General features: G+C 45.0%; 1 protein-coding gene across 6 annotated transcripts in view; it reads right to left on the bottom strand.

Moving 5' to 3' along the window:
• Window positions 1–26,483, bottom strand: part of CAMTA1 (calmodulin binding transcription activator 1) — a 249,536-nt gene that overhangs the window by 55,414 nt on the left and 167,639 nt on the right. For all 6 annotated transcript variants that reach the window (XM_054517128.1, XM_036396502.2, XM_036396506.2 and 3 more), the window contains one exon: window positions 2,495–2,648. In XM_054517128.1, the coding sequence (XP_054373103.1) occupies window positions 2,495–2,648 (154 nt within the window). The remainder of the gene's footprint in view (window positions 1–2,494; window positions 2,649–26,483) is intronic.

The following is a 26,483-nucleotide window of genomic DNA, read 5'->3' as shown; positions in this document are numbered from 1 at the left end:
TCATGGATGTTCAGATGGGTTCATTTCAGTCTCTTAATTAGTTCACACACCATCTATGTTAGAACAAGTTAATGCTCTTTCTTTCCACAAAGCTCTCAGAGCTCTATGGCCGCTCCAAAAAGGTGAGGTTTTAATCCATAACCAGCAGTGCAAGCAGAGTGACAGAATGAGCAAACACCAGCCCTGCAGCCAGCCAAGGAGCTCTCTCTGGGTTCAGGAGCAGGCAGAAGCCACCTCTCAGCACCCAGCCTGCAGTGCCCTGCTCTGCTCAGGGGGTGACAAGGCTGGCACCAGGAGCTGGTGCCTGTCCCTGATGCTCCTGAAGCCAGGACTGACTTTGGGAAGATGCAGCAGGGAAGGAAAGGGGAGCTGAGCAAATTATGGATGCAAGAAATGTAAACAAACTCCCTGATCATCCCAGCCAGGGTCTCTGTGCATTTCAGGAACAACAGTTTGATGTATTTGTCTAGCTTGGACTCCAGGACTGATGCTGCTCACCCTGCCAGCCATCTGCCACATTGCTTTGAGTTCTGCAGGCCAGGAGAACATGCTCCCACACCACTGACTGTCTGCTACCCTCCATTCTGACAGAAAAGCTTTAATACCTGACAGAGGTCAACAGCTTTAACACCTGACTTCAGCCCGGGCTGAGCAGGACTTAAACAGCACTTGTCAGTGAGTCAAGAGCTGGACACTGCCACCAACCTCTGACCAGGAGGAAGCATCTTCCCCAAGGAACTGTATCAGCTTCTCTCCCTTAATCCTGAATGACATCAGTGGTCTGAAATGGGAACCTACCTGCAGGTACAGAGGCCTTGGACCTCCACACACACCCTGGCTGTAATCATCACTGATGTGCCTTAAATGAGGAATTCTCATGGAAAACAGCAGCCGAGAAAACAAAATAATCAACAAAACCCCCACACAGCTTCCAAGCCCAGAGGAATAAGACACAACAAACCCCAACACAGAGCAGGTAAAAGGGTGAGACTGTCACTGCACCAGCCACACCACGCACAACGCTTTGATTAAGCCATTGACAAATCTGCTTTAGGGCAGAGAAATTTGGAAACATCAGGCAATCAAACTGTGAAGTCTGTGAAAGAATGTGATTAATGCAAAAATGTGATGAAACTAATGTGCTTGGCTCCAGAATTTCATGGCACACCCTATACTGGAACCAAATCTGATGGCTTCTTGGCGAGCAGTGCCCCTCTGTGCTCCCCAAACAGGGTTATCCGTGTCCTCTTTGTTTCCCAGGTCTGAGCAGAACACAAAGCTTTTATTGGAGCTACATTTCTAAGGATGTGTTTCCCAGGATATGTACCCATAAAAAGAGACGTGTACATGCATATATACTCTGAATAATTGCACAGAATTTCACTCTTCCCTCCTGAGACATAAAAGAGCCAAGTGTTATTAAATTTACGGCGAGTTCGTTGTAGTTTTCACATAATTTTCTTGATGCACTGCAGATTTTTTAACAGGCTGCTGCTTCCTTTCCTGTTTAATGTTAAGGCACTTGTCCAGTCTCAGCTATACCAACATCCTGGATTTCTGTCTAAGTTTATCAGCCCCAGGGGCAAATGTGTCATTTTCTCTCCTCCTCTGGCCTCCAGCTTTGTGTGGAAAAGGAATACATGGGCCTGCAGAGCTCAGGATGCAACAAAGGACTGCAAACTCAGATTACCAAGGCTGTGGTCAGCACAAGGCTGATCTTTCACGGATGGCAGACACACATCAGGATGCCCTCCGTGGCTGTGACCTCCAATTACAGAAGGCTGGGCTTGGCACCAGCATCCAGGCAGGGGCAGAGGGCAGGAACAGAAGCAGACCTGGTATTTGTTGACTCACATTTGGTATTGTGGCTTTTGCAGCTAATTTTCTCTTGGTTACAAGCTCACTTTATGTCTAATTTTTCTTTCACTGCAAAAAGATGTTCGTGTGCACATTGGAATGTGCTCTCCAGGGGAAGACACACGCTATAACTGTGATGCAAAGGAAAATATTATACACCAAGGCAGATGCAGAGGGGTTCAAAGAACTGCCTGTCTGAGGGCAAACTTCCCTGTCACTCTGCACACCTTCTCTAAGCAGCCTTCTCTTTAGGCTGCAAAGTTCAAAACTGTAGGAAATGATGCTCAGTTCAACACACTCAGTTCCATGGAGCCACCTGTAAGCTACAGCACCCCACTGTGCCCTGACAATGACCAAACATGGAGATGGGTGTACCACACAGGCTCTTTGCAAGTGAGCACGTACCTACAAACAGCCCTAGAACATGCAAGAACATAGGTACAGTGTGCAGAGGAGACCTCTTTGGGGACAGTCTGGGCAGCTCTCACACCATACACCCCAGGAGTGTTTAATATTGGACAGAAAGTGTGTGCAGATGCAAGCTGAGTTGGATGGACAAATGACTCCTTCACAGGATGTGAGAGACACTGGGCTCTGAGCACACAGCAAAGGAGCAAAACCAGCCCCAGATACTCACACATGGGTTTGAGCTGCCCGATGAGCTCCTCTTTTGTCCACTTTGCCCATTCCTTCTTGTCGGTGTTGATGGAGCACAGGATGGGCCCGCAGGGTTTGCCGCAGTCCTCGATGGCCGGCACGTTCAGGTAGTGCACCAACACAATGTCTGGGTTCTGCAGGGACAGCACAGCAAGGGTTATGTTGCTGGGGCCAGCACTCTCTGCATTTAACTTCCTAATTAAATCTGGGACAGCAAACATCATGAGCAGACCCTAGATTGTATGGGATTTCCCCAAGATAGGAGCTGTTCTTTAAAAGAGGAGTGGGTGACAGTTTGCACATGGCTTCCCCCATCCTGAGGTGCTTGCAACTCTCCTGCTCCACTGCTATGTTCAGCATGAACCTCTTTTCCAACCCTTGCAACACCAAATACCTGGAATATTCCTATGAACATCGCTGACAATGAACACCAGGTAATATGCTTTGGTTTAAAGGACCTTTTGTTCATTGAGACAATGCTTCCATCAGTTCTGGACCACATCAGTTTTTTCTGAATATACAGAGAGTCACCTGAGAACATCAGGAACAGCCACACTCTCCATACAGGAGGGAAGAGCCAAGGGGACTCACAAACAGTATCACAGAGCACCCCAAATGGCCTCTTTACAGACAAGCCTGTAATTCCTTGTCTTTTGAAGATGTTTGCAAACTGTAGAGGGTTGGGACTGGAAAAGCCCCTTGAAGGACAGCTGCAGGAGGACAGAGGTGCTGGCTCCTGCAGGGTGATCCCAGAGCTGATCCTGCAGGCTGATCCTACTGGTGGATCCCGCAGCTGATCCTGCATGTGGATCCCACAGCTGATCCCACAGCTGATCCCACAGCTGATCCAGCAGGCTGATCCCACAGCAGATCCCACAGCTGATCCCACAGCTGATCCAGCAGCTGATCCCACAGCTGACCCCGCTCTCCTCTCCCCGTGGGACAGACCCTGCCCTGGTGCTCTGTGGTGCTGTCCCACCACACCTGAAGCAGGAGCTGAGCTCTGTCCCCACCCTGTGAGTAAATGAATCATCTTAACAGCAGCAGCAACAACTCTGCCAGTTCCCCAACAGCGTCCCAGGGAGATTGTTCAATAGATAATAACAAGATCGAGGAGATGATTTCTTTCCCCTAAGTCATTTACTCCTAAGTTCGCAAACTTTAATGACTGCTTTGGAATTATTTATAAAAATAAATAGGATAATGGTGTAATTAAAACTCTAATGTTTCATTAATGCTGTTAGAGCCCTATTCCGAGGGGGAGTGGGAACACAACCCATCATCCACTTGCACAGGTTGTGCTGATGGGAGCACTTGCTTATGAAACCAGGGGAGAGCTGGAGCAGGACAGGGACACCTTAACCAAGGAGACCTGAGGAGGGAACTTCTGGTGGGCAAAGCCCAGCACTGAACCCAGCACGCTGGAGCTGCCCCCAGAGCAGCCCAGGGCAGGGGCAGGGGGGCACCCAGCACTGCTGAGTGGGGTGACCATGACCCCTCTAGTGCACCCTGCACACACAGGGAGCATCCTGCACATCCCCAGGCTTGGGGGGCTGGCCATGGCTCCCAGCTCCTCCAGGCTGGCCAAGAAGGGGCTGGCAGTGGGGAGGCCACTGGTGTACAGCAAGATGAAAAGCAGAGCAACCCCACAGAGCATCCCCTCGGTGACCAGATGCATCCCTCTGTCTGGAGGACAAGCTCAAAAGAGCTTAGGGAAAATTTCCTTAGGTTAGGAAAATATGCAAGCAGGAACTTGCATTTTCTCCCTCTATGGATAGAACTGCAAGCAGGGGATTCTCAGTGAAGATTCTGTGAGAAAGCAGTATCAAATTCCTGCAGCCAGTGCTAAAAGAGCTGTACTGCACAGGGAAGAGGCAAAGAAACCTTGTAAGGAACAGCTAAGAATTTATTTCAGAGTGGTTTTGGGAAGTGCAAAGCAAAGAAAACTTTTGGCTCTTCTATTCCCAAGATTCTTCTGCCTTAGGCTTGTAAATGCAAGATGTGGCCAGGGGTGTGTGTTCTATTGCCATCTGTCAGAACCACGTGGGGCTGTTATAATTTATCTCTTCCACACCCATCCTCTCTCCAGGAGATCTCTGCTGTCCATGGCCACTGAGTGCCCCTGCATGGCTGATCCAATTCCATCATCCCATGGGGAGATGCTCCGCCCAGGGGAGGAGCCAAGCATTCCTACCTGGATCCAATCTGAGGGTTGGAGCACCACAGCAGCCTTTGCCCAGTGCATTCCCAGAGGAGCAGCTTTCTCCTCCACTGCATTCCCAAAGGAAGATCAGGCCCATCTACACCACCACTGGACCTTCAGAGGAAAACTCCCCCCTTGTGCAGGATCCCTGCTCCAGCAGAACCACAGCTGGCACTGCAGGAGGGCTGAGCCCCCATGGGATGGGGCTGTGCCACCCCCCTGACACACAGGGGGACAAGTCTATTCTGACTCTGTCAGTGTTATTTTGTATTACTGCAAATTTATTTTGTTTTTAATTTTTATTTTTCCTAATAAAAAACCTGTTATTCCTACTCCCATATCTTTGTCTGAGAGCCCCTTAATGTCAAAATTAAAATAAATCAGAAAGAGGAGATTTACATTTTCCATTTCAAGAGAGGCTCCTGCCTTCCTCAGCAGACACCTGTCTTTTCAAACCAAGACATCTTCTGAGACAAACAACTGGACCTTTTGTGTCCAATTGTGAGGTGTTCAAAACCTTTGTGAGGTGTTCAAAACCTTCTTTTTCACAGGCACATCTGCCCCAGACAGAGACAGCCAGAGGACACAGAAAACCATCACAACCTCTCATCCTACAAAGGGGATGTCTGAAACATCACAGCTCTCATGCATAACTCAGAAGAGGTTCAGATAGTAAAAATGATTACCCCACACACCCAAATAGTCTCCATCAGCTAATTTAACATCATTAGTGATCTACATGATGAAGTAATAAAAAGTAAGATGCTTCAGAGATTTCATGTAAATACACTTCTTGCTCCCAGGGAGGTTCCAAAGAAGGGAGCAAGGACACAGCAGTGGGTGATGTGGCAGTTCTGCAGGTGCTTCTGCCTTCCTCTCAGGTGAGCTGTATTTTTCACAGCCTGACAGTGCTGGGTTGTCACCAAGCAGGACAAGATTATGGGGCCTCCTGGCTTCAGTGCAGCACAGGCAAGTGGACCTCAGCAGTGGACTGGTACTGAAATTTATACTTTTTATACATAAAAGCATATAAAACAAGCACAAACCAAGCAGGTTTGTTCCTTATGCCTGCATCTAAAAGCTGACCTCAGAATGACAGATCTCATGAATGCCAATCTACTTGATGAACTGAAATGTTTTGACACTGAAATGAACAGCATACATATGTTTTGGAAAACTCATAATCAGCAGCAAATCACTATTTGTGATGACCTACCAGGAGAGCAAGAGAGATGTGAAAGAAAAAATACAAATATAACTTCTATACAGGAAAGGCATCAGGAGAGTGGACACACCAGGGCAGAAACCCTACAGTGGGGTGGTAAGGGGGAATGAGGGGAGCCCTGCACTGGGCTGCAGATGGCTCTGGAAATATTCCTGCTGGAAATCATCCCAGTCAAATCCTGCCCATCATCCCAGTGCCTGCAGCCTCCGCAGAGTTGCTCTGCTTCCCCCAAACCCAAGTTGAAGGTGCTGCCATCTGTCCTTGACCTGGACAAGGCTCCTTGGCTTCTCCTGCCTCCACTGCTGCTGGGGGTAAGCAGGAGATGGTGCAACAAGTGGTTAAACACAACAAGTCGTTGGTTTTGATGAAGAAAAATGCAACTGCAACATCTGTCTGACTCTTGTTTGAAGCTTCATCAGCACTAAGTGGTCAATAAATCAGACTGGCATGGCGTTACATTTCTGCCGTGGCTTAACCATTAATCTAATGCCAGTTCTCATGAAAAATGAAGGAGAAAAACTTGGTGATGGTGAAAGTGTACACATTATTCAGAAAGTGATAATGGCACAAAATGGTGCTGCAGCCCTTCATCCCAGTGGCTGGAGCAGCCTGGCAGCCTCCTCTGCTGCCACCACACGCCATGGAAATTATCTGAGTAAAACAGGGATGGTTTGTTCCACCAGCCTGCTCCACGTGGGGATTTTTCCCAGGAGCAGAAACAGCACACTGGAACAGTTCTAGCAGGTGGGGGGGCTGTGGGCAGCCAGCACAGGGCTGACCAATGCTGGGGTGAAGGAATGGTCAGTTCCTGCAGAGTTCCACCATGGCTCAGCCACAGGGGAAACTCATTTCAGCAGCCACCTTTTGCTTCTTCTTCTTCTTCACTTCCCAGAGTCCCCTCCAAGGGGAAGTCTCCCTTCTCAGGGAGAATAATCACAAACACCTTCTGCCTCACCAAAGCATGCTGGTTCGGTTCTCTTCTTCTATTTTTCTTTTAAAAGCAAAAATCAAAAGCCATTTCTGGCCAGCTTCCAGCTGCTCTTCAGTTGCTCAGCCAAGGCAATCAGCTCAAGGCAAAATCTCACTGGCAGGGGCTCCCAAATCACCGATGACCACAGCTGAAGATAATTTTCTTTGGAAAAATACCTCTGAGCTGAAAGTTTTGCATTTGTACTCCCTGCTGGAAGGATGAAAGGAAGTAAATCATCCTCAGGTGTTAAGAGATCAGTGAGTTTAATCTCAGCCAAGGAATTACCCCCAAATGCAGCCACTTGCCCTGGCTGGCACTGGACATTTGTGTCAGTTCTGTTGTGTCAAACCTGTGAAGCCCCACACGTGGTGAAACCATCCTGTTCCATCTCTAATGGCTACACCACAAAGCAGGAGGGTGGGAGTGTGACAGTGGGATGGATAGGCAGCTCCTGTGCCCCACTCCCTCCCTGCTCACCCCCAAAATTTTAACAGGCTTTTTCTTTTCCAGCAACTATTCATTCATGAGGTTTACTCTGTATTTCTCAAACAATCGAAAAGGCCGAAAAGAAAATCTCAGCTTTCTGGGAAGATAATTTCACATCCATTGCTGTGGGGTGACTATTAATATTAATATTTGGATTAATATTTGACAGATTATCACCTCCAAAAAAAGCTAATATAAAGAGGTTTCTGTTCTTTTGAAGGGCTACCATTACATGATGCTTTAGTACCCACAGGTAACTCAGGGACAGGTACTGGGAGTGGCTGTGTATCATCTGTATGTTATCTAAAAATCAAACCAGTGAATGAAACTATTCCCAGACACATGGATGACAGAATCTTCTGCTATTTATAGCAATGTCTTTCTGGATGGTTTTCTCTGGATTTTCAAAGGTTTGAGAGCAGAGTCTGAGATACCTGAAGAAAAAGGCACAAATACATGACACAGACACTGAAGTAGTGGAATTTTTTCAGAGATCAAATGCTAGCTTTGGGCAGATTATTGGTTTGAATCCCAGCAATTTCTTTATCCTTGAACTAATTTCTAATTGAGGTCATGCTATGGAAGGCAACCTGGTGGCTGATGCCTTAGAATATATTAATCTTCCACACTAACTGTGAAAAAAAAAAAAAAATCCACTGCCTTTGAGCACACAACCTACTGCCTTAATTTATCTAGAGCTGGGCATGTTTAATTAGGGAGAACGAGCCAATTACCAGAGACATTGCACAGCTCTGGCACCTGAGCTGGAGCACTGGAGCACAGGGAAGAGAGTGGGACCCCAGAGCCAGACACAAAAGCAGGTGTTGTGCTGCAGAGCAGGACTGCTTCTGCTGGAAAATCCCTTTTAGCTAGCACAGCCCCTTGAATTAACCTTGTCCCCTATGGCTCCAGCTGACAAAAGAGCTGCTGGAACTTCTGGCCCTTCCTCAGGAAGAGAAGATGCTTGGAGTCAGCCAGGCAGGGAGACATTGGTGCACGTGTGGATTTAAATGGAGTTAAATCCTGACACACACTCACTCAGGATCTCGTGCCACTTGTCACTGTCCTTGCCTGGGTACAGGAGCTTTGGGCCATCCCCACCATTGCCACATCCCAGCCATGGCTGGGCTCTCAAGGTTTATACCCTATGGATACAATGCTTGTCTCAAAAGGTCAGCCAGCCCACAACTCCAACAAAGAGCCATTTTCCCAGTTTTTCAGCCCAAAATATTTTGAGTTTTTCTGTTTGCTTAAGTTCAAGAATTAATGAGACAAGAGACTGGCTACAGAACAATACAGCTCCATGTACTGCAGTACTGAAAGGCTTGGAAAGCACACAATTATTTTGAGATTACAAGATTTCCTGCAATTGTTTTAAAGAGAATCAAGATTTCATCTGGCTGTATACTTTATAATCTGTTCCCCAGTTCCTCTTCAATACCTTGGTAAGGGCACAGCACACAGAGCAGACAGCATTTAAATAGCATGAGCAGAAAAGTAAGAGAGTCATAATATAGAACAAACACCAAACCCTCACTAATACATCCTCAAATGTGATACATTTGAAGATATTTTATATAGAAAGAGCTGCCTCTAAATACTCCCGAGGATCATGTTTACTTAAAGTACACTTTGAAAGACACAGAGAAACAACATGCAGTAATTCCTGGCCTCCAAATTCCAAAAGAAATTGATTTCTGAGATGTTTTTTATCTTTCATAGCAATGCCTCTAGTGCTAGTAAAAGGTATAACAGGAAGATGATGCTACACAACCAGAAACGTGCAGCAAGATAAAACAAAAGGCACTTCTCTTTCTCACACAGGTATTATTCTTCTGGACAATGGAAATTTCTTTTCATCTGTGTCACATCTCCCAGATGGAAGCTTTAACTTACACAGGCAGCTGACAGGGACAAGATAATTCTGCCATGAGCTGGGACTGCATTTGTTTATCTGGGAACATGCAGGGAGCTTTGCTGCTGACACAGAGGTCCCAGGGATGGAGATGCAGCAGGGAAATCGCCTGTCCTGCTTATTGCCCAGAGACCATGATTCCCAAGAAATCATGGAAGTGATTTCATGGCAAGGTGTTGTGGGTTATGAGGGTCCCCAGGACGAGGTGAGAGATGAGAACTGACTCTTAAGTTCTCAGAAGGCTGATTATTATATTATATTATATTATATTATATTATATTATATTATATTATATTATATTATATTATATTATATTATATTATATTATATTATATTATATTATATTATATTACATCATATTGTTATGTTATGTTATATTATAATGTTATACTAAAACTATACTAAAGAAAGAGAAAGGAGATATCAGAAGGCTGGAAAAGAATGATAATAAAAACTCATGACTGACCAGAGTCCTGACAGCTGGACTGGGATTGGTCATTAACTTAAAACAATTCACTTCCTGGGTAAACAATTCTCCAAATCACATTCCAGAGGAACAAAACATGGAGAAGCTGAAGCTTCTCATCTTGCCAGGAGAAGAAATCCTGGTGAAGGGATTTTTCATAAAATATCACGGTGACAGGAAGGTCTGAGGGCACTCAAGCACCTGTGGTGTTGGTACTGCCCAGCACACAGGGCATCAGTGGCAGAGCATCCCTCAGCACAGCCTGGCTCCAAGAACCACGGTGGGCTCCAGAGCAAGGCTCTTTTCACACCCATGGTTTTTACTGTCTGGATTCTGGAAAGACCAACCTGAGACTTCCACAGCTTTGAGCTGTTGGTCAGAGGCAGCTGACTCAGTCAATAGCCTTCTACAGCTGTGCTGTATAAAAACACAACCATCATTAAAGCATGCAGAGAAAACTGAGAGAAAGCAACCTGCCCTACTTCAGATACTCCTTCTTAACACCCCCACTGAGGAAAAGTGGGGAACAGCAGCACCGCTGCCTTTAGCCCAGCTGCTGCATGCAGCACCCAGTGCCTCTACAGGGAGACAGATCTGCTGTGGAAACCACCAAGGCATCTCCTCCTCCTCCTCCTCCCTGTCACTTGCTCTCTGCAGTTTTACAATTCATTCTGCAAAAGGCTTGAGGATTTTCAAACAATAGCACTGAGGGCAAAGCAAAGGTTTCTTTGGGTTTGAGCTCCTCTGAGATACTCTTCCTGACAAATGAGGCCTATTATAGCACACACATCTCTTGCTATACTGAATAAATTCTGCTACTCCAGCTCTCCACCTTTGAAGACTTACTTTGCACAGTGCCTCTGTGTTTTCCTATGTTAAACCTGTATACTGTAACCATTTCCAAAATAGTTTCTCCTGCAAGGAAAGTGGTGCAGAGAAGAACACCAAAGCTGTGTGATATTTCAGTGTCCTACACCTGAATTGTGCTTTTCGTTTTCAAACTATCTCAAAAAATTTCCCAACTGATACAGCCCAATTTATACATCATGATTACTCAATTTAATAGCAAAACATGGCTTTTTTTTTAGACCAAGACAAAGAAAAGGCTTTGATTGATTGCCAATAAAGCACCAGTGAAGAACCTCCCAGCCACCAAAACTGCAGATGTGGAGCAGAGTTCTGCCCTGCAGCTGCAGGAATACTTAGAAATCATGTTTGGAATCATGCTGCCCATGCACACACAGGCAAAGTCCCAACAAATCACAGACACAAATGTAAATATTGAGGTACTGCAAATGCTGTAACAGTGCTGCTCTCTTTGCAGGCTGCTGCTCTGGAAAAGATTTGCTACTGCATTTGGACTATTTTTCCCCAGAAGTGTGAGCCAAAGATCCCTCAGCTGACATTTGTGAGGACTCTTTATTTTTTTTTTTTTCATTCTGAAGTACAGAATCTCTTCTCCCTCTTTTCTGTTTTTATTGCAACCTTTACATGGGAATTCTGTCATTGCATTTCAAACGAGCTCAGGCAGAGCTCAGCTCAGAACACTTCCATCCCCATCACTGGCCAGAAATGCCAGCATTATAAATCATGCCCCAAGTGGCTTCTGCCCTTTCCCAGCTCACCCAAGCCAGAGATACAATAATAGTTGATCTGAAATAAGAAGAAATTTTAATTTCAAAGCTCCACTGACATTCACCAAGTGCTTTCGAAGTTTCTATCAACAGAATGCTTCCAATTCTAGTTGGAATGAGGAGGGTGCAAGTTTTTCTCTCAAGCTGATGGCCTAGTTTGCCTCAATAACAGTATTATCTGTTAAATATTAATGCATTTCTGTGAATTAAGAGCAGTTCTATGGGCACCTGCAGATGCACCACTTCTTACTTTTTTAATTGGTATTGTTGTAGGTGGACCAGGTAATAGAAAGCTGACATTTCCAAATACCAAACAAGAAAAGCCCAGGAGAATGTACTGAGAGCTCATGATAAGCTTTCCCTACAGAGACATGCTGTCCTTCAGCACTGCTCCTAAAGCTTCACCAAGCTACTTTTGTACACACAAAAATGATTTAAAATCATTTGGAAGAGGATTGCCCCTGAGTACACTCCCCACAGCAGCAGCACAATGCACTGAGGATGTGTCCAAGAATTGGCCCAACTGCTCAAGGCAGCAGAGCAGCATCTGCCAGAGCCTCCCAGCCCCACACATCCCACCAGGAAGGGAGCTCTGTGCAGTGCTGTGCTGGGAAGGATGAAAGTTTGACAAGAAAGTCTCACAGATATGTGTGCTTAGCAGAAAGATTTCTAAATGTAGAGTTTGATGAAAGGATAGAGATGGAAGCAAGTTTTGATATAGAAGAAAGGAATTGCTGAGCCAGTCTCACTGGATAACCAAGGAGGCAAAGGGTGTGTGAGTTAGAAGGGGTTTTTATGGCTTAGAGAAAAGGATAAACCCACCCCAAACAAGGAGATGTTTTTACCAAGCAGAAAGAGAGCACAGGCAAACAAGTCAGCAAATGTGGCAAGTACAAAAAAGGTCTCAGAATTTCCCACTGCAAGAAAACTGAAAAACAACTTCTAGCTTAAACTGTAATGTACTGACTTTTAGTGATTGGAGAACAGTAACATAAATATGGTAATTATAGTAGTTATGATGGGCTATAGATAATAGTAGATAGATAATAGATAAGAGTTAAGGTATAGATTGGTTCTGCTGTATTAAGATGCTCATCAAAGAAAAGTAAATAATGCAATGTAACCAAAAGAAAAGTATATAATGCAATGTAACCAAAAGAAAAGTATAGAATGCATTGTAACCAAAACCAAAGGGTCTCTGGGCCTGCCTGCAGCTGGAGCTGACAGCTGTGGGCACAGGCTCTGTCACCCAGACCCTGGGCTGCTGGAACATCTTGTATGCAATAAACTGCATTTTGGAGAGCCCCTGGAGTCCCACATCCCTCATTTCAGCTCTTACAGTGCTGGAAGGTGATGGCAGCTCCAGCAGCATCCCAGGGGCTGCAGCTGTGCTCACCAGCCCTGAGCCCTCTCCCTACACCTGCACAGACACAGAGCAGGGGCATGGGGCTGGAAAGGAGGCACCTGTGAGCCTGATCCCTGCCTGAAGGAACAGCAGATAAATGCTATTTAATGTTCCACGCAGCCTATAGAGTACATGGTAAGCCAACAAGTCCTTTTTATTTTTATTCTTTGCTCTTGCTCTGAGGCCTCTACCATTCATAGCTTCTATAAATTTGTTACTTTTGATATCAGTGAGTGGTAATACAATTCCCAGAGGAATAACATCAATAACCTTCAAAACACTTTCATAATGTTGCCTTTGATAGTCTTGCAACACGTTTGTTCCTACGGCAAAACCCTTATGACATTGTTACACAGCACTCAGGTTATTCACTGAAGGTTTTGTTGTGCCTGGATAACCCTTCCAGACATGAGTAACCCCAGTGCCAGGGAATCCAAAGTTCTCCTTTTGGAGTCCAGCTTTACCTGTGCATTGCATATGAGAGCTCACAAAGTGCATGGCCAAACAAAAGATGCATAAAAGCTGAACAACATGGGGGCTGTGCCCAGAGGAAGAGATGGGCAGGTCCCAGGGGCACCCCAAAGTGCCACATCAAGGACGTGGCTCCCTCCATTGTCCCTGCAGCTGCTGGCTGTGACTCACTGGCCATGGTGTCCTGAAAGGGATCCACAGCAGCCAGCACTTTAAACAGGAGACATCAAATCCTACAGCAAAAAAGGGAGTATCAGACTTGAATTTCTTCTGAACTGCAAGAAAAAGATTATTAGACAACCTTCTTTCTTCTTCTCCACTACCACTCAGCATCCAAAGGGATTAACAAACAGGGATTAGCATCTCAGCACTCCTGCTGCAGGCTGGGAGCCAGCCCAGCTCTCTGGGCCTCCTCCACATCCACTCCCATGTGGATGCCTTGGAATCTTAAAAGGAAACGTGACCCCCAACAGTGCTGCTGTGTGGCTCAGAGGGGCTTTTCTGACCTGCTGATAAGAATGGAATTATCTCCTTATCAGACCTCTCCAAGGACTCTGACTCCTGTCTGGCTGTGTAGGCATTCAGGTTTCTCTTGGGGAGATCTGACAAATGGATTTTGTTTCTGTTTCACTATGTGAGAGCAAGCACAGAAGCACTCCCAGGGTGCACAAACAGCTCTGGTCAGTGCCAGCACAGCTGTGAACTCAAGGGAGGGACACTCATTCCTTCCTGGCTCCTTTGTGCCCCAAATCAGGTCTCTCTTTCACAAACTAAGAGCAAAGAATGGTAAATTGGACAGTGAGGCCATCCTGCCTCAAACTGCCAAGCCAGAGCAAGAACCTGGCTGCTAAGGGAGATGTTATCAGGGATGAGCAGGAGTTGCTACAGCAAAGCAAACTGCCCTTCAGCCCAGTCCATCAGTCTCAGATTCACTGCACAGGAGCAGCCTGGCACATGACAGAGCCCTGATAACCTCCAAAGCTGTGTCATTTAAACAGACAAAGGTGAGCTTTGTTTAGCCCTTGGGCTCAGGCTGAGCTGCTGACAGATGCCAACACTTCATCCAATTAGATTTTTAAGTAGTGAGCACAAATTTATCAGGTGAGCATTTGGAGATGTGGCACACAAGAGTTATCAATTTCTTTGGTAACTCCATGGCTGCATCTCTCCTGGAGAGTCTCCCTCATCTTCTCATCTTCTCATTTCACAGTATGCCCCCAGAAAAAGAGTAAAGTTTTGGCAGTGCCTTCTGAAGAATACAACAAATAGCAATGCAGTTGCTGTTAAATGCAGAAACTCCCTCTCCTTTTTTTTTTTTTAATCTACTTGCCAGATTTGACTATGAAACTGAGATATTTTACACACTAAGTGCTGCTGCCTGTGGTGTACATTCACATCAGCAAGAGAAAAGAACACACAACTCTGGTGTTTGTGAGGTTCCCAGGATGAGATGAGAGATGAGGAATCTGACTCCATGTTCTCAGAAGGCTGATATTTATATTATATTATATTATATTGTATTGTATTATATTGTATATTATATTATATTATATTATATTATTAATACTATACTAAAACGATGATATTTTATGTTATTATATGATATTATACTAAAACTATACTAAGAAAAAGAAAGCATACAGACAAGGCTTAACAAGAATGATAACGAAAGCTCCTGATTGACTCCTCAGAGTCTGACACAGCTGATGGTGATTGGTCATTAAGTCAAAACAGTTCACAAGAAACCAATCAAACATGCACCTGTTGGTAAACAATGTCCAGACCACATTCCAAAGCAGCCAAACACAGGAGAAGCAAATCAGGTAATTATTATTTACAATTTTCTCTGAGACTTCTCAACTTCCCAGGAGAAGAAATCTTGGTGAAGGGAATTTTCAGAAAATATGACAGTGACACACAAGGCCTATGACACTGCATGCCTTACAAAACACAAAAAGGCAGGAAAGCTTCTGAATTTCAGTAACAGATGCAGACTATTACACACAGCCAGTCATTGCTCATTTCACCCATCAGCTACTTGACCCAGCTACACACACTGGTATCTTCTGAGACATCCCAAAAAAGCAGCAGTAGTTGGAACATCCAGTGCCAGACATGGGAATATTAAAGTTTAACGTGGGCACTTTTAAGTTGGTAAATGCTCAGCAAAGTAAGCACAGATCAAAGGGGTTTCTGAGCTTAGGCATCAATGCATCTCAAGAAGCATCTGAGAGAGAGGTAACACTGAGCAATGAACAGCTTATGACAAGAGTCCTTGAAACCCCAGAAACAGCAACACTCTGCACTATCCAGGCTCAAGAGTGCTCTGGGCATTTTCTAATTTACTGCTTTTTCCTTTTTTTTTTTTCTGTCTGCACAGAACAGGGAAGAGGAATGGAGACTCTTTCTTTGCTGTCCTTCAAACAAAGGACAGACCAGGTTTTGTTCTTCAGCTTGGACCTCTCAGATCTGAACTTCATCAGGCAGCATGAAAATTGATCTGAGGGTCTGTTGTTAAGCGTGCCACACAAGACTGCTGGTAGGGCTGGTTTTGAGCAGAATATTGAGAATCTTACATGCCCACCTACATTTTAGCCTTTTTATGCATCCCACATAGGTTTTCTACTTTTTGTTCCCCCAGCAAAGCCTGTCTGAGTCAGAGACCCTGCCCAGGTGCCTCCTGTTTGTTGCTGGAGATGAGTGACTTCCCTCATCATTCTCTCTGATACTGCAGGAATGGAGAGCTGGTGCTCACTCAGCAACAGCATGATCTGAGGTGACTGCAGTTGTGCCTTTGCAAACCACTCAACGATGAAGATTTTCATCTTGGCACAGACACAGGAGCTGCAGCTGCCTTCTCCCCTTCATCAGGAACATTTCTGCTGCCATCAGAGGCATTTCCGTCACCTGCCACAGCTGCAGGGAGTGAGGAAACGTCAGCAACAGCAGGAATTCAAGGCACCAGGATTCCCCACGCTATTGCTCCTCACTCTCAGAAGGTGCAGGTGCTCTGTGCAGGGCTGGACACTCTCACTGTGCCTGCCAGGAGCCCAGTGAAGTGGTTTCAGCACTGCCATTCTTGTTAAGCCTTCTGTCTGTATCCTTTCTTTTTCATAATATAATATAATATAATATAATATAATATAATATAATATAATATAATATAATATAATATAATATAATATAATATAATATAATATAATATAATATAATATAATATAATATAATATAATATAATAAGAAATTTATATTATATAATATAGCAAGAAATTTATATTATATTATATTATATTATATTATATTATATTATATTATATTATATTATATTATATTATATTATATTTATATTTATATTATATTATATTATATTATATTTATATTATATTTATATTATATTATATTTATATTATATTTATATTTATATTATATTATGTGGAAAGGTCAGGAAGTAGTTTAGTTAGAAATGCCAGCTTTGGGAATTGGAGATGAGGGTTTGAATCCTTTCTTCCTGAGATAGGGTGGTGGGGTAACTCTAAGAAGTATCATATCATATCATATCATATCATACCATCTCACCTTCCTCCACCACGTGCTCAGAGCCAGAGATGGAGCAGGAACAGCCCAGGGGATTCTGTTCTCATTACCCGTGCCACAGCTGATGATGCTGTTCCCAAACCCTGGCCCTGGAGCAGCCCAGCCCAGGGCACTGAGATGCTGGGATGTGAGAGCACAAGGGACACCACGTCCTGCTGGGCCCCCTGAGGAACAGGTACCTCACATGCTCTGTGCTGTCTGCCTGCCACACCAGGGAGCACTGAAAACCTGTGAAGGAATGTGTAATGAGATGACAGCAACAAAACCAGCGTGGGTGAACACAGAGATTCCCTGCAGAGCCTCCTTTTGATGCTGTGCTGGGAGAGCACTCTCTGAGGAATGCAGCATCCCCCTCTTTAGGCAGAAACACCCTGCCAGAGGAGATCCTCCATCACCACTGTTTGGAATGCTCTCTTCTCCAGGTTTCCTGATGTTTTGGTGCTATGTCAGAAATGTTTCAGCTGGCTCAGTACTGCAAGAACCTGGAAAACATCACAAAAATCTTTCATCCCAACTTGCTCACACAATCTGGAAATGACTGGAGCAGCCATCATGCCTAAGGAGATTAGAGCCTGTTTGCTGAAATCCAAAGCCCATCCCTGCCACACCAGAAGCTGCAGCAGGACAGGTGAAATGGTGAAATGCTCAAACTGCAGTTTGGCTGATGTGGGGATGGTAACAACAGCCCAGAGCTCGAAGGCATGTTCCTAGCAACAGAGCAAACTCCCCACAATGTTCACCATGTCCTCAAGTCATTCTGTTTTATAGATAGAGACACAAGGAAAAAATGAAATCTAAAAAGCATTGTCAACTTGAATGATTTTTCAGGTTCTTGTCACTAAACAACCATCATCCCTCAGAGCATACGAAAAGCAATAAACCCAATAGAGCTAATAAAGGAAAACTGTGTGGAGCTTGACAGATCTGGCTGTCCCTGGCATGTGACAGCCAATTTTCCAAGCAGGCAAATTGAAGCTGCAGCAAACTTGTCCACAGGATAAGTGAGACCCTGACAAAAACAGCACCGAGTCCTGTTTTTTAACACTGTTAAGTTCTGCTAAAAAAAGGTCCATTTTCAAAGAACATTCAAAAGGTTCTGCAAAATACATTTGTGGCCAATAGAAGAACTGCCCAGTAATTGCTGTTTATGGTCTCACCTCTGCTGAGCATGAGCACAGACCCAGTGGCGTGTCACACACAGAAAGGGACAAACCTCACCTTGTTAACACTGCTTGTCCACTCTGGCTGTGCCAGCCCAGCCACCCCCATTACCTGTGTTCCTCTGAATGTTAAAACCCATCAGAAACTCCTCTAAAAGCTGCAATTCCCTCAGGCTGTGTGGCAAACCTGCACAGAAAGGTTTGCAGGGAGAGTCTGTGACCAAACCAACACCTAATTTACCCAAGAACCCATTAACATTTCCTCTGTGTAGTCACTGAATGAAGATGCTTTTGAAGCCACTTATTTACCAAAAAATTATAATGGTCAGGAATCATTAGCAACAAAGTAAATTGTTTTAATTGATCTGAACTTTTTTGCAATGCGGGAACTTCCTTCCTGTATAATTGCACTTTCTAAAAGGCTGAAACAGCAAATGAAAGCTCTCTTGGAGCTCTGTGTCTGTAAAGTGCTCCCTATTCTGAAAGGCTGAAATTATAACAACTCTTCCAATTTTGCAATGAGCCTTGGACTTGCCTCATGAACTTTAGAAGGGGACAAGGAGTTTTCTGTGTGGAGGGACACACCACAAGCCACACACAGACAGCTCATGCAGAAGCTCTTGCTGCACTGTTCAAAATCAGTATTACAGAATCACAGAATATTCAAGGACTTTATCAAATTTTTTTGGGATAGGAGAAGATGAGGACTATGCAGAGTTAAACAATTGCTGCTCATTTGGTGCAACTTCAGGCAAATGCAAAGGGGCAGAGGTCCTGTTAAAAAAAATCTCAGGCCCTGAGTAATGGCAGCCTCTGCAAACATAAGCAAAGCTGCAATTTAAAGCAAACACAGTGCACTGCCATCAGGTATAAATACATTTCTATTCAAATTGGTTGGGGGCGTTCAGAGGAAATATTCAATTTATAAGTAGAATATAAATGGCATCTTTCAAAATCAGAGTTTTCAGCACAGATTAGCTCTCCATCCCCACTGCTGCTGAGAGGGCTAATCACCAGCCTGAATCAGTTCTTCAACCTGACACTGGATAGAACATATAATTATATTGATTAATTCTGCTGAAAACATACATTGTTTTGCTATAGAATGTAAACATAATAAGGTGAAAGCGTGTTACAAATAGAAAAAGCTGCACTGTTCAGAAAAACCTGCTCAGGTGCTACAGGCATTGGAGTGACTTCATTTATTAAAAGAGCAGCACTGATTCCCACAGCTGCCTCCTGACTTCTGAGGGGGGAAACAAAAAAAAGCAGGAGAAAACTGGTGGATATATGACCCAGGAGTATTGCTGCAGCCTACTAAAGGCATCCAATTATTTATATATACATCAGAATCAAATTAAATGGAACAATAAAAAAGGGCTGCTTCAAACAGCAGCAGTCCTGCACACTGAAGGGCCTGATGTGGCCAGAGCACCCTGGGTTCAAACAGGGGCTGGTACAGAGGGAGCTCAGGGGAGAGGCAGGAAGGAAACAGAAGGAATTCAGTCCATCTCCTGGGAGTGAGGCACTTACAGCCAATAGAAGAAATATAAAATGGCCCACAACACAAGGAAAAAAACCCTTAAAATTAGAAATTCCTCCTTGCACAGAATTACAGCAACAAAGCCTGGTAATTTTGCAGAAGACACCAGCATTAACACAGAGCACTTAAAACCAAGAGACATGCCTTCCTCCTCAGCTGCATCTTGCTGTGCAATGATCTGAGAAGCCACTGAAAGAAAATTGCTTGAGTTTCCATTTCAGAGCTGCACTTAACCAAATACTATCTGTCTTCAGACATATTGGCAAGGAAAAGTAGCAAATTACTTGTTTTTCCTGTAGCACCTAAAATCCCAACAGCCACAGTGTCAGTCCCTTGTCACCCACAACCTCCAGTGCCACCACACTGCTGCGACCAACTCTCCCTGTGCACTGCTCACTCGGATTGTTAGTGTTATTTTAATTTATTCACCATATTTTAATTTATTTATTTATAAACCCCCACCTACAGCAAAGCACCCATATCCCACAGGAGAGCAGCATGAGTTCATGCTCATTCAGATTGGTGTTGTTTTAATTTATTCACCATATTTTAATTTTATTTATTTATTTATAAACCCCCACCTACAGCAAAGCACCCACATCCAGCAGGACAGCAGCATGACTTCATGCTCATTCAGATTGTTAGTGTTATTTTAATTTATTCACCATATTTTAATTTTATTTATTTATAAACTCCCACCTACAGCAAAGCACCCACATGCAGCAGGACAGCAGCATGAGTTCCATGGAGCTCTCAGCATTTCCCAGGACCTTTTTCCAGCATGGCAGGTCATGCCCTCATGAGCCAGCCTTGCCCTGGGATGGGGCAGCCCCTGGCTCCTGCAGAGCATCACTGCCACAGGCAGCTCCTGGAGAGGAGCACCCAGGGTTTGCCTGATGATAAACGGAAGGGAAAGGCAAACACAAAGCTGCAGCTGAGTAAGGAACATTAAGTCTGACACGGGGAAGCTGTGATGCATTACTCAGCCTGATAAGTTTAATGTATAATTTAGAAAGATATCACCAAAATGGAAAAGAGAAGCTGTTAAGCAGCTCTGAAGGGTATTGGGCTCAGGCATCACACGCAGTTACTGTTCACAGGGGCTGCTTGCCCCGTGGCACAGAACAACCCCTTGCCCAATAACTTGATTTAGATGTGTCTCAGCACTGAAGCACTTCAGAAAGAACTCATTCCTTTCCACAGGCCAGGTTTAGGCTTTTCACTGAGTATTAGGTATTGCCTCCCTGCTTGATAAGCAAAAGTCATCAGATGGGAAAGCCCATCTCCAACTGCTGCTCAGAGTAATAGGCTCAACCAGGCAGTTTGAACCCTTTGACACCTTGGAAGTCACTAATAATCCCAAATTACATTAAAAAATACCTTAGAGAATGCATCAGCAGAAATAAATTAAAAAAAAAAACCCCACTGCTCACATAACACATCAGTTATGCTTTTTGTTTAAAAGAGTATAATGACAGCCACCTTGCCACAGTCCTTTGAAGAAATACTTATCTTGGGGGAAAAAAGGGACTCTTCTGCCCTTTTGGTTCACCAGGACATGCAGAGGAGGAATGCTGCAGCTGCTTGTTGAGGAGGCTGCAGGCTGCTGAATGACAGCTCAGCACCTGCCTGACAGGGGAGGCATTGACAAGGAAAGGTTTAAGGATTTATTTGCCCTAAGTGTCCCCTGGAGCCCACATTTCAGAATTAATGACTTCTGATACTGCTCATGCCATCACCAGAGGGCCTATGGAAAATATTTTTGATGATGAGGGATGCCATTTGTTAACAGGATGATATGAAGAGCAGAGGGAGGACACCCCAGGACACCCCCAGCACAGAGCAGAGCCTGCCACTGTGACACACTGACACTGTCCCACCCCTCACAGACCCACCACAGCACCTGCTCCAGCCTCTGTCTGCTCAGCACCACGGGCAGGATTCCAGCATTGCTGATGAATCCTCAGCTGATGCCTTGAACTATCTGTGCACAGCTCAGTGCAGGGAGCTCAGGCAGGTCTCCATGGAGGCCCCAGCCTCACACAGAAAACCATCACCCAAACTGGGCAGGACTGGCAGGCTGTGCAAATCCACCCTTGAGTGCAAATCCACCTTCAGTGCAAACCCACACTCTCCCACTGTGCTGGTGGTCACAGGGGTCTTAGGATGAGGGACGGGAAGAGGATCTGACTCCATGTTTCAGAAGGCTTGATTTATTATTTTATGATATATATTATATTAAAACTATACTAATATAGTATAGAATAATATAGTATAATAAAGTAATTAATTAGCCTTCTGATATCAACGGAGTTCTCCTCATCATTTCTCCTGCCCATCAGGCACCCTGCTTTTACTGTAGCTGGGGGTGCTCAGCCTGGAGAAAAGGAGACTCAGGGGTGCCCTCATCACTCTCTACAACTCCCTGAAAGGTGCCTGTGCTCAGCTGGGGCTGGGCTCTTTCTCCAGGCAGCACTGACAGAACAAGAGCACACAGCCTCGAGCTGCACTAAGGGAAATACAGGTTGGATATTAGGAAAAAGAAGAAGAAAGAAGAAAAAGAATAGAAGAAAGGATTTCATCAAAAGGCTAGTAAAGAATAGAAAAAGAAGGAATGATAACAAAGGCTTGTGCCTGGGACAGAGAGTCCGAGCCAGCTGGGCTGTGATTGGCCATTAATTAGAAACAACCACATGAGACCAATCCCAGATGCACCTGTTGCATTCCACAGCAGCAGATAACCATTGGTTATATTTTGTTCTTGAGGCCTCTCAGCTTCTCAGGAGAAAAAAATCCTAAGGAAAGGATTTTCCATAGAATGTGTCTGTGACAGCCCCACCAGGATGCTCCTCCACACATCCACGTCAAGGCTGCCACGGGCCCTGACAGGTGAATCCCAAGCAAAGTAGAAATAAATGATGGGTGGCAGCAGGTTAGAGGTGAGACAGGAAGGAAATTCATTTACAGAGCCCAGGCAGCATTGTGGCACAGCAGGGAAGAAGGTCACACAGCAGGACAATGACAAAAAGCTGTGAAGGGCCCCAGATGTGCAGGCAGTCCCAGAAAGGTCCAAGTTTTGATGTCCCTTCTATCCCCCTAACAAGCTTGCTTGTTATTTCCCTGGATTCTCTCACCATCCACACATTTGCATTCCATTTTTGAGTTTACCACACTAGAGACAGGAATGACATCTTGCAGCAGTGTCACTGTATTTCCTTTCCTTAAATCAGATTTAACTTGTGTTGCTCTTTAGCAAAATTCATTGTCCTCTTATTCAGTACTACCAGATAAAAAGGACAGAACTGTCTTATCTACAATTTTGGGAACAATTCCTCATCTGACACAGTATTTGTACAGCACTGCCATTTGTCTTTTCCTAGTCTGTTAATATTGACCTTTTCTACTTCCTTTAAAAGGACCTTTCCAGGAGTGATCTCTCCCCATCCAGCCCCTGTTGAGCAGGACCATCCAGCACCACCTGCAGCATCTCAAGCTGTGACACAGGATTAGGTTGCACTTGCTTTATCCAACCCCTCTGTTCTTTATTTTTATTTCAAGTTTTTGCTCTTGACTTTAATTCCATATAAAGAGAAACACTGACAACCCATGACTCCCTCTAATGACATCCTAACCACCCCCCAAGTGCCTGCAGGACTCAGAAACAGCTTTCCTATTTTGTCCCTGTTCCCCAGCTCCATTAAAAATATTCATTATAAAAGGTTTTGATTCTTGCTGGCTCATTATCCAGAGCACCCTGTGCTCCAACAGCTGTCTGACCAGTCCCAGTGACATTCCCATCCCAGGGGCATGGCTTTTCTGGCTTCCCACTCCCAACAAAATGGGAGATGCTTTTCAGGACACATTGTCACTGCAACTGCTCCAGGAATTGCTTTATCACACGTATATTTTAAACTCTTGACAACACTCACACAGAGATAAGGGAAAAAGGAACTTGGGCCACAGTTTTATAACATTTTCCCTATTTCTAGTGGTTTATCTCCAGAAAATATCAGTATGTCTCCCAAATCCTTACAAATCAGTGCAGCTGGCAATATCAGCCTCTCCGACCTCAGCCAGTGCTGCCTGCAATGATTCACTCAGAATAATCAGCTCAGTAAGGGAGCCCTTGTTCCAAAAGCCTCCAGCACTCCAACACCAGGCACCCAGCTCTGCAGTGAGACCAGAATTTCTTGGGATGATGTGCTGCTGTTTCCTCAGAGCAACAAATGTACCTGCACCTGCCACACAACAACCTGCAACGTGCAGAACAGCAGAGTGTCACTGTCATATTCTCTGAAAAATCTCTTTGCCTAGGATTTTCTCCTGGGAAGCTGAGAAGCCTCGGAGAAAAAGGAAAACAATAATTATCTGATTTGCTTCTCCTGTGTTTTGCTGCTTTGGAATGGTTTACCAACAATTGGTAAGTGTCCAAGTGTTTGGAGATTGTTTACCCACAGGTGATTGTTTCATTGGTTTCATGTGAATTGTTTTGACTTATTGGCCAATCACAGTCAGGCTGTGTTGGGACTCTGGAAGGAGTCACACGAGTTTCCTTTAGTATCTTTTAGCCTTCTGTCTGTATCCTTTCTCTATTCTTTAGTATAGTTGAGTATAGTATTCTTAATATAATACAGATCATAAAATAACAAATTAGCCTTCTAAGAACATGGAGTCAGATTCATCATTCCTCCCTTCGATGGGGGGCTCAGAAAATACCCCAGCAGAGTGGGTTCCCCAATTTCCTTCCTTTCAGAGGTTACAGTGTGGAGGGAATGAACATGTGATGAGTGTCACACCACTGCACCAGCCAGGGCCACCAAGCACCTGGAAGGAAGGTGCTGGTGGCTGCTCCAAGAAGCTGTCAGAGCCCCAAGTCAAGGCAGATCATGCAATACATGAAAAAGGGGCCTGGGACAGAGAGATACCAAGCACGCGGGCAATCCCAGCCAAATCATTTCAAAGCACACAGTTGGATCCTGTGATTCTGTACACAGCAGGGAGCAACTGGCCCCTGGCCACCCAGACACCCTGCAGCTGAGCAGGACCAGCACCTGGTGATGTGCTATAATCCCTGGCAGCCTGTGAATGCCTGTGCTCCCTCTGGATATGGAGGAACTAATCCTTGGGAGTGTTTGGTGCAGCTCTGCAAGGAGCTGGTTTACCCTGCATGGAGCAGGACCAGCAGTGCTCATGAGCCAGAGCAATCTGAGGCTGCACTTTGGTGGGGTTTTTTTTAACAAGCACAGACTGTGCCCACAAAATCTGACATAATTTGAGTTCAGAGATGCAATAAAAAATAGCACTCCCTTCCCAGAGCTTTTAGACTCAAAAAACTCTTCAAAAAGAAATGCAGGTCTATAAATTATGCAGCTCTACCCTGCCTATCACATTCAGCTGATGTGTGGAGTCTCTTCTCTTTCTCAGTGGGTTTGAATTACAAGAGTTGGTAAAAATGCTGAGGTCTCCTGCCTCAGGCTGTGGGAGGGCAGCCCTGTGCTGGGCTGCTGAATAATCTCACAGCCAAAGACAACAATTGCTTTTGCTGCAAATGCTCCTGAACAGAAGGTGATCTGGCTCAGAGGGGGCAAGGAATATCCCAGCCAAAGCATCCTCCTCCCACTGGACAGCAGCTTTCCCTGAAGGACACTGGCCCCAGAAGCACAGCAGGGAACACCCTGAGCAGTGCTGGGCACTACCTGTGCTCACACACAAGCAGAACAGTGCAGCACTTTTCACTGTAGTCAGATCTTGGCACAGCATGCCATGAAAGACTTTCAGCATTGCCAGTGTGCTGAATTTAGCAGAGAAGGGAGCTGGGGAGATGGGATTCCTACAGACAAAAATAGAAAGTTTTAAAGCTGCAGCAAAGAGAAAGACTGCTGGAACATGGAGTCCTCCAGCAGCATCCAGCCAAGCAGCAAGAACCAAAAGGAAACCTATAAATAATATAGAACAGATCTGCTCTGATCCACTAACCTACTTCAGGACAGGTTTACAGTGAAGAATAAAAAGAATTTAAGCTTGATTGTGGCGATTTAGAACGTGTACAGTGTTGATGTATATTCCTTGCCCTGGTTTCTCAGCTGGAATTAAACCAGATCACTGACTCCATGCACAGGGAAAGCAATCTGTGTTCTCTGGTTCTGTGAGGAGAGGAGAGGAGAGGAGAGGAGAGGAGAGGAGAGGAGAGGAGAGGAGAGGAGAGGAGAGGAGAGGAGAGGAGAGGAGAGGAGAGGAGAGGAGAGGAGAGGAGAGGAGAGGAGAGGAGAGGGAGTGCCTTGCACTGCCAGCTCCAAGTGCTGTGTGGCTGCTGCTGTGCTCTGCTGGTGGCCTGGAGCTGTGCCCTTGGGGCAGGCAAGATCCCAGATGCTGTGTCAAAAACGCAGCAGGATTAGAGCACCCTCATGGGAAAGGAAAGGAAAGCAAACACATGGATGTCACCATTTATCAGAGCTGTCCTGGGACTTGCAGCATGTGTAACACTTGTGTGCTGACAGGACACGTCACAGAACATGGGTGGTTAATCGCCACTATGGAATGGGTGAATGAAGGCACTAGAAGTGAGCCCAGCTTTCCTACAGGGTGCATGGCAAGACTGTCAACAAACCCAGGGAACAGTCTTAACTTCACTTAAATAATGGTAAGTAGTCTAGATTATGTCTTTATTTCTAGATTAAATGCCTTTATGTCTAGATTAAATACAGCAAAATGGTGACATGTAACTTCACAGGTATTGCTGGATGCTTCAGCCAAGAAATTCATGGCATGGCACCCCTCAGTTTTGTGTTACAGCCTCCTGCCCTCCCCTGCCCTGAGACATCTGAATGAGGTGCTAGATCCATTTCATAACTGGCTAAAGAGTTCTTCAGAGAACCCCTGGCCCAGGGCTCCTGAGCC

Source organism: Molothrus ater, chromosome 23 (genome assembly GCF_012460135.2).
Source record: "Molothrus ater isolate BHLD 08-10-18 breed brown headed cowbird chromosome 23, BPBGC_Mater_1.1, whole genome shotgun sequence".
Taxonomy (NCBI): domain Eukaryota; kingdom Metazoa; phylum Chordata; class Aves; order Passeriformes; family Icteridae; genus Molothrus; species Molothrus ater.
This window is presented reverse-complemented; position numbering and strand designations above follow the sequence as displayed.